The sequence below is a fragment of the Ranitomeya variabilis genome, chromosome 4, assembly GCF_051348905.1.
Source record: "Ranitomeya variabilis isolate aRanVar5 chromosome 4, aRanVar5.hap1, whole genome shotgun sequence".
In the NCBI taxonomy this organism is placed as follows: Eukaryota; Metazoa; Chordata; class Amphibia; order Anura; family Dendrobatidae; genus Ranitomeya; species Ranitomeya variabilis.
In genome coordinates, this window is record NC_135235.1 from 265,552,169 (window position 1) to 265,560,042 (window position 7,874).

The 7,874-nt window shown below is 44.9% G+C and overlaps 1 protein-coding gene across 1 annotated transcript; it reads left to right on the forward strand.

Moving 5' to 3' along the window:
- The first annotated feature begins 4,953 nt into the window (after positions 1-4,953).
- LOC143764327 (uncharacterized) lies at positions 4,954-7,195 on the forward strand. The gene is made up of 3 exons (XM_077249771.1): positions 4,954-5,877; positions 5,959-6,115; positions 6,241-7,195. Exons 1-3 carry the CDS (start codon positions 5,763-5,765, stop codon positions 7,163-7,165), a joined length of 1,197 nt encoding a protein of 398 aa, XP_077105886.1. The 5' UTR covers positions 4,954-5,762; the 3' UTR covers positions 7,166-7,195.
- Positions 7,196-7,874: the final 679 nt, after the last annotated feature.

Genomic DNA, 7,874 nt, shown 5'->3' on the forward strand with positions numbered 1-7,874 from the left:
AGAGCAGGAAGCAGACGGCGAGGGACCTGACGGACATCAGAAGGCGAGTATGTACTGTTTGTTTTTTTTTTACATTTACGCTGGTAACCAGGGTAAACATCGGGTTACTAAGCGCGGCCCTGCGCTTAGTAACCCGATGTTTACCCTGGTTACCAGTGAAGACATCGCTGGATCGGTGTCACACACACCGATTCAGCGATGTCAGCGGGGCCTCAACGACCAAAAAAAGGTCCAGGCCATTCCGACACGACCAGCGATCTCGCAGCAGGGGCCTGATCGCTGGTACGTGTCACACATAGCGAGATCGCTATGGAGGTCGCTGTTGCGTCACAAAACTTGTGACTCAGCAGCGATCTCGCTAGCGATCTCGCTATGTGAGACGGGGCCTTTACATTAGACAATTTTTGCACCAGTAGTTTGGCGCCACTCTTCCTAATTTGCCCAGGTACCTCTACAATTAGTGGCGTCTGGCTACTCTTTTGTGAAAAATCGCAGCCTTCTTTCCCTTAATGTCCCTTTGGCCTCAATTGCTTACTGTACATGCACCGAGTTGGATTCTGCGCAGCGTCCAAGAGGAGAACGATCCTGACACAGATACAATCCAAAAATCGGGGACAGTGAGTGCACAGCCTAAAACTGGATGACGAACTGCATCTCCTCCTTTATCGAATATTTTTTTTGTCCTCGTTCTGTAAAGTCAAGTAGAGCTGAGAAGAAAAAAAAGCTGATAATATAGTCAGGGCTGCCACCAGAAATGTCAGGGCCTAAAACTGGTAACATATTCACCACTTCCCCGTTAGACTCTGCCCAGACTACACTTTCACCCTTTGAACCTTTCGGAGTTCCACTTATTCACTACGTCCTCACCAATCGCACATTAGCAGATCCCATCGGACACCAGATCCCATCAAACATCAGATCACATACACAGTCATCAGCTGTTTTGGCAAAAATATTTTTTTTAAGCCACCACCATGACAAGGTAGACTCTTCTAGCCAGGCTTTACTCTACTGTAACCTATTAAATATTTCTTGAAATATCCAATACTCTTTATGTATATTTTTATTTATTTTTTCTTTAAGGCAATGTCACATAATTTTTTTTTTTTTAAATGACCAATAATACCACATAAAAAGGACAAATACCATCACACCATGACCAGACCACGTATTACCACCACATAGTGACCAAATACTACATGTACAAAAAAAGCACAATACTAATAATACCATTAGTGCCATTATAAACAGGAGTGCTATACATAAATATACAGCATATAGTGTCTGTGTACAGGTAATACAGTGATCACCGGTGACATTATACACTGGAGCTCTGTATATAGTGTCAGTGTACAGGCAACACAGTGATCATCAGTGACATACACAGAAGCTCTGTATATAGTGTGCAGATAATACAATGATCACTAGTGACATTATACACAGGAGCTCTGTATATAGTGTACAGATAATACAGTGATCACTGGTGACATACACTGGAGCTCTGTATATAGTGTCAGTGTACAGGCAATACAGTGATCGCCAGTGACATCCACAGGAGCTCTGTACATAGTGTACATATAATACGGTGATCACTAGTGATCTACACAGGAGCTCTGTATATAGTGTATAGTTTACAGGCAATACAGTGATCAACGGTGACAATATACACAGGAGCTCTGTATATACTGTCAGTGTACAAGTAATATAGTGATCACCAGTAACATTACACACAGGAGCTCTGTATATAGTGTATAGTTTACAGGTAATACAATGATCAGTGACATATACAGGAGCTGTGTATATCGTGTACAGGGATCACCGGTGACATTATGCACAGGAGCTTTGTATATATAGTGTACAGGTAATACAGTGATCACCAGTGACATCTTCAGTTGAAATCCTTCATCTTCGCTTTTCTTCTTTATCCACCACAGACCGCCATCACTTCTTCCAGCCAGGACTCGCCTCTGCAGAAAATAAGTTTTCTAGAGCACTGCTGCCAGAGCACATTCCCCAATTTTATCCCAACATCTACACTACACCAGATGATGGAAAAAAAGCAACATGGTGCAGCACCGGAGAACAACTGGACCCCCTACACACACTGAAAACCGTATCCTCAGAAATAAAATACATAATTAGCACCTATAGTAATAAAGTCCTATATCCTGGTCCAATATGTACTCCATTCTGGACCCCACATGTCTATTTCCTGGGCCCTTGTGTTCCACAATCCGGCCCCCAATTGTCTTAATTGTACCCCCATAGTGCGGCTTTACAAAAAAAAAAAAAAAAGATTCTCTTGGCCCCTCTGCCTTCCTGCATCCTCTCAATAGTCCATCTGAGGCGCGGATATGTTGACATCAGCTGCCGACCTGTGATTGGCTGGCAGCTGTTATCTATTACTGTGCGGGATGCTGGTGGGACGCATGTTCAGTTACTGAGCCAGCAGGATCCTGCCGGTGGGGCTTGGTCAGGGCCTCTCTCTGCTCACTGGGCCCCATACGCCAGTAAGGGCAGCAATACTCTGATTATAGTAGTTACAGGCGTGGTTATTGAGTGAGATGACACCATTAGGCTATCGGCAGAGTGGCTCTTGCCCATGGCACTAATTCGGCTCTCTATAGGTCTACCATACAGGTGCTGCACACCAGACTGAAGCCTTAGCTGTCAAAATCCATAAGAATCCGAAAGATGGCTCCATTGGGTGCCAGTCGTACGGAGATATTCTGCTTGGGAAGCATTGGAGTATCTCCATACATAGGATACCTAACAGAGCCTGTATGGAAGCACGTGTTCTGTGCACCGCCGTCCCGGCTCTGCGCCCGGTGCACGTGGCTCACTTCTGAAAGGCAGGATTTGCCACCTGTATTAGGTATCCACGTCGGTAGGAAATGTCAGCGTTACTGGTAATTTGAGTTCTGTTTCTCTTCCAAGTTCCCTGTCTCTCTCCGGTCCTGTATCCGATTCCACCCCCAGTCCGTCCTCCATCACCAGATCATTCCACCTTCATTACCAATTAATAACCAGCAGAAGTGTGTCAGGATGTTAAAGGTCTGTTCAGACCGGTAAATCCACAGGGCATTACAGCAGCATCATATTCACCTGCTGCAGCGGGAATTCACCTGGGTGCGGATTTTAAAGCCTCAGATGCCAACGTGTGACATGGATGCTCACTACACCCTTTGCAGTGAATAACGGGAAATCGGGGCACATTCTACATCAAAATCGGCAATTAAAGGGGTTGTCCATCACTGGATATACAGGTATTAAAGGGCCTAGGAACGTGACTCTAAGAGATTACTCCTTCAGATATCGGAGTTTTTGTCATTTTTTTATTGCAGAAAAACCTGCAGTGTTTATTGCAATTAAAGGGAAAACCCCAATACGTGACGAGTCACAAAGTCAGACAATCGGACTCCTGGCCTTAAAGGGGTCTCTGTTAGCTGAAAACTCATCGGAGGCATTCCTGGGAGTCTGAAGAGGTGCGGGCAGCTTCCTCAGGACTGGAGTAACATTTCTGGTGTAACCTGAAGAAAGCATCAAAAACACAATACCCACACCTGTAAAAACCGAGCGGACAAAAACCACATCGTCGTTTGCAGTAAAATCGCCAAAAAAGCCTTGTGGAAATTTTAGAATGTTTTAGGCTTCTTTCACACATCAGTCTTTTGGCGTCAGTCTCAAACCGCCATTTTCCTCAAATAGCGGATCTGCCATTTTTTTTTGGCAGATCCGCTATTTTCCCATAGACTTGCATTAGCGATGGATTGTGGCGGATGGTCGTCTGTTCCACCCGCCATGCGACGGATCCGTCGAAATTTGGCGGACGTTGTCTAGACATTGACGGTCATTGTAACGTTTTTTGTCTGCGCCTAATTGACAGTTCGCGATGGATCCGTCGCAACCGCCATTTCATAGAATGGCCGCCTATGGGCGACGGATCCGTCGCCCCAATCCGCTTTTTTCAATTGAGCATGCTCCAAAAAGTAGATACTTTGCCCAGACAACCCCAAAACTATATAAACAGGACAGGTGGGCCTCATTCCTCAATGTGCCATCAAGAGAGAACAAAGTGCCAGCCAGCAAGACAGATCCTGCCAGCAGCCAGCAAGACCCTGCCAGAGACTGCCATGTGAGTACTGCCATCCAGCATGAGTTCTGCCAGTGTGTGTGTGTGTGTGTGTGTGTGTGTGTGTGTGTGTGTGTGTGTGTGTGTGTGTGTGTGTGTGCCCGCCTTGCATGTTTTTATTTTTCATACTGTGCTGGTATTTTGAATGGCTGTGCTGTGACATGTGTGTGTGTGTGTGTGTATAAATGCCGTGTGATGTGTGTGTCCTGCATTTTTTTTATTTTTCATACAATAACATACTGTACTGGTATTTAAAATAAAGAGCAGTGTAGCTCCTACTTTCCAACCAAAAAAAAAAAAAAAAATTGTAATAAAAATTCCACAAAACTGTCCGTAGTATGATTTCAAGATAAATTTAAATTTAAAACTGGGTCTACATTCAATAAAGGTGTTTGAGGTTCTATATACAAATGCGGAATGCAAACCTTTGGTATAGAAAATGTTATCTGGTTTTAGAAAATAGTAACTGTAGGGTAACCATAATTATCATTTTTGGGTATTGGTATTTTAACTTTGAATAAGGGGAATTTTTTATAAGGTTGAAACTGTGGAGGAAGGGGTGGGGTAGGTTTACCAACATGCGCATGCCGCATATCAAGTTTGAAGTAGTTTTGGTGTTGCTTTCAAGGAATTTTTTGGGGAAACAGGAGGTGGAGCTTTTGTGCATCAAGCATATCAAGTTTGAAGGTAACGGTTAACACTATTTTTTTTTTTGTGTGTGTGTAATAATTTTTTTGGGGGGAATCAAAATGTATGTTGGCATACCAATACATAATCATTCTAATTAAAACTGTGTTTAAATTGGAAGATTCTTAGAGGGACCAAGCAAGGAAGCCAAGAGAAACGCAGCAAGGACCCAAGACAGACGCAGCCAGGCCCCCCAAGTTTTGAAAACAGATGTAAGTATAAAGTCCCGAAAGCTGTATCTATCCTTTTGTATAGTAGCTTAGAACTCTCTTTATACTTGCAGATTCTTAGGGACCCAAGACTGACCCTGGAAAACAGGACCATAATGTCTTCTTCTGGGACCCTAAACACCCCCCACACACACACACATCGTCAGCCACCTGAGGTGATTTTTTTTTTTCCTTCATACATTTTTTTTTGGTACATCTCTGGTAACATATGTTTTTGAACCCTATATGTATTTATTCTGTTTTCACAGGAAGATGAAGCAGAGGGGCTTCCAGAAGGAGACTGGCAGGGTGGAGAAATGAGAGGAGCGGGAGCGCATAGTTTAAGTTTTGCAGAGACAGATCCTCACATAAAACACACTACACCCAACACAAACATTCAGCACAGCCCACACACAGTACATATGCCTCCATCCAAGCACATAATTTATTTATTTTTTTTATTAGTCTTCACAATCCGGGGCTCGACCTAGAGTTCTTCGAAGCACCTCCCATAGTCGTCGGAATGCTAATCGCGGCGGTCACCGAAGAGTAAGTTCCTTTTTGGTTTGGTGTTTAGTAAATTTTAAAATTCATGTAGTATAATCTTTCCCTTTTATAATTTTTTTTTTGTTAAGGCTTCACAGCGTGCTCCCGAACAGGATGAGGAAGAGGAGGAGGGCATAGATGTGGACACCCTCATCCAAGCGGTCCAAAGTCGGGAGCCGTTATGGAACATGGCGGACCGCCGCCATGCTGACCAGTTCGTCACCCGACGGCTATGGGAGGAAGTGTACAGTGTTGTTATTGATAACTGGGAGGAACTCGACACTGGGGCCCAGGATCTAGCGCGTAAGTATTCACACCTCATTACCTTATGTTAGCATGATTTAATGTGTTGTATAGTAACCAATTTTTGCTTTATCTTTCCAGGTAACAGGGTTATCGTGCGGTGGCGGTCACTCAGGGATCGCTTCAAGAGGGAGTTTAACAAGGAGATGCAGGCCCCGAGTGGATCTAGAGGACGCAGGAGCAGGTACAAATATGCCAGAGCCCTGTCGTTCCTCCGGTCGACGCTGCTGAGCAGAAGGTAAATATTCAACACCACATGTTTTCAGTCAAACTGTTAAAATGTGTAACCTTCAATTTTTTGGGACAGCAAGGGCAATTGTAATATCAAGATACTAATTTTTTTTTTTTTGTCTTCTTTAACAGCACGGTCTGCAGCACTCGGGAGCCTGCATCAGAGTGGCACCCCTCTGGAGCGATCTCTCAGGAGTCCGCCACCGGGGACCACGTCGACCCCTCTGTATCTGCACCTTCCCTTTTGTGTGATCCCTCAGCCACATCAACCAGCGCTGGAGCAGCAGGGCGGACTTCGTCACTTGAAGCTGCAGGTGATGAGTTAGAGTTCCCTTTACCCCACCCCTCTGACACTGCCGCAACATCTAGACCACCTTTGGGGTCAGGACGGCAGCGCCAGAGAGGTCCGGAAAGGAGCTATGCGCCTGAGTTTTTGCATCTGAATGCAGCCTTCCAGAATGCCATCAAGCTTTTGGGTGAGCAAACATCTGCTGGGTACAATATGGTTAACAAAAGCATATTGGAACTCAGCAGTCCTCTGGATAGGATGCAATCAGATGCAAACCAGTCACCAAGACACTGTTTTTTTCAGTCGGTCCTCAGGCACATGGAAAATCTAACTCCTGACCTGCAGATGCATGTGATGCAAGGGTGCCACACTGCTCTAGTGCAGGCGATGTCCCAAGCCCCTCCACCTACCCTTCATGTTTCAACACCTTTCCCCCCTCAAGCTGCCGTCTATCCTCCCGTCCATCCTCCTCCCGTCCATCCTACTTCTACTCCTTCGCCATTCCTTCCTTCCCCCCTCAGTATTTCCCAGTACCTACCTTCCCCTTTCCATTCTTCCCCTTTAACTTCACCATTCCCAATCCCACCAACACCTTCACCATACCTCCCACAGACCACATCTGTACCTCAACTCCCTGCCCAACCTCATGTTTTCACCACCCATTCCACTTCTGTTCCTCCCCGTGATGTCCTGTCCCCCACTATCGACGTGGTCTGCCCTGTCAGCCCCTCCGCTACTATCTCCACCCCAAACTATGAGAACATGTAAACCTGTAAATCAATAAAACTTTTTTTGGTTTAAAAACAATTTTATTGTCTTTCCTTTTTTTTTTGTTTAAACTGTATAAAAACCACCAAGCTTATGGTAAAAGTAACAGTAGTGCGCACATATAATCCCTTAAAACTTTTCTTTTATTTAATATCAAATATAAAACCCAGACCCAATGAAAAGGAAAAGATAATACCAAATTATTAGTCACAAAAATATAAAAAAAAAACAGCAAAAAAAAAAACACCTATTAAGGTCCTAGATACAACTGCTGCTTACACCTGCCTGACTGTGGAGGTTGGCACCCTAAGAGTCGATTTTTTGGCGCCCCCACTCTCCCCTGTAATATCCCTCTCAGTGCAGGTGGGAAAACAATATAGGGAAAGAGCGGTGGTGAAAAACCAACAACTATATAATGTAAGCCATAATAGGGACCTATATAGGTACCTCCATATAATAAATGAAGTTATTGGCACAACGCAAAACAACTTAGTTAATCCCCCATTAAGGGCTGTCCCACACGTCCAGATAATTCCGGTACCGGAATAAATCGGTACCGGAGTTATCCGTGTCCGTGTGCCTGGGAACTCACGTAGGCCATACGTGCGGCACACGTGTGCCGCCCGTATGGCGAGTGGGTACCACACGGAGCGTGTGGTACCCACGCGTGTGGTACCCTGCATCGTGCTGAAGCCGCGATTCATATGTT

What these genes read in the sequence shown, in the direction of transcription:
- LOC143764327 (XM_077249771.1), top strand. Translation starts at nt 5,763, where the DNA reads ATGGCGGACCGCCGCCATGCTGACCAGTTCGTCACCCGACGGCTATGG. An exon ending in TGGGGCCCAGGATCTAGCGC is followed by an intron (nt 5,878 to 5,958) that starts GTAAGTATTCAC and finishes TTATCTTTCCAG; the next exon opens with GTAACAGGGTTATCGTGCGG. An exon ending in TCGACGCTGCTGAGCAGAAG is followed by an intron (nt 6,116 to 6,240) that starts GTAAATATTCAA and finishes CTTCTTTAACAG; the next exon opens with CACGGTCTGCAGCACTCGGG.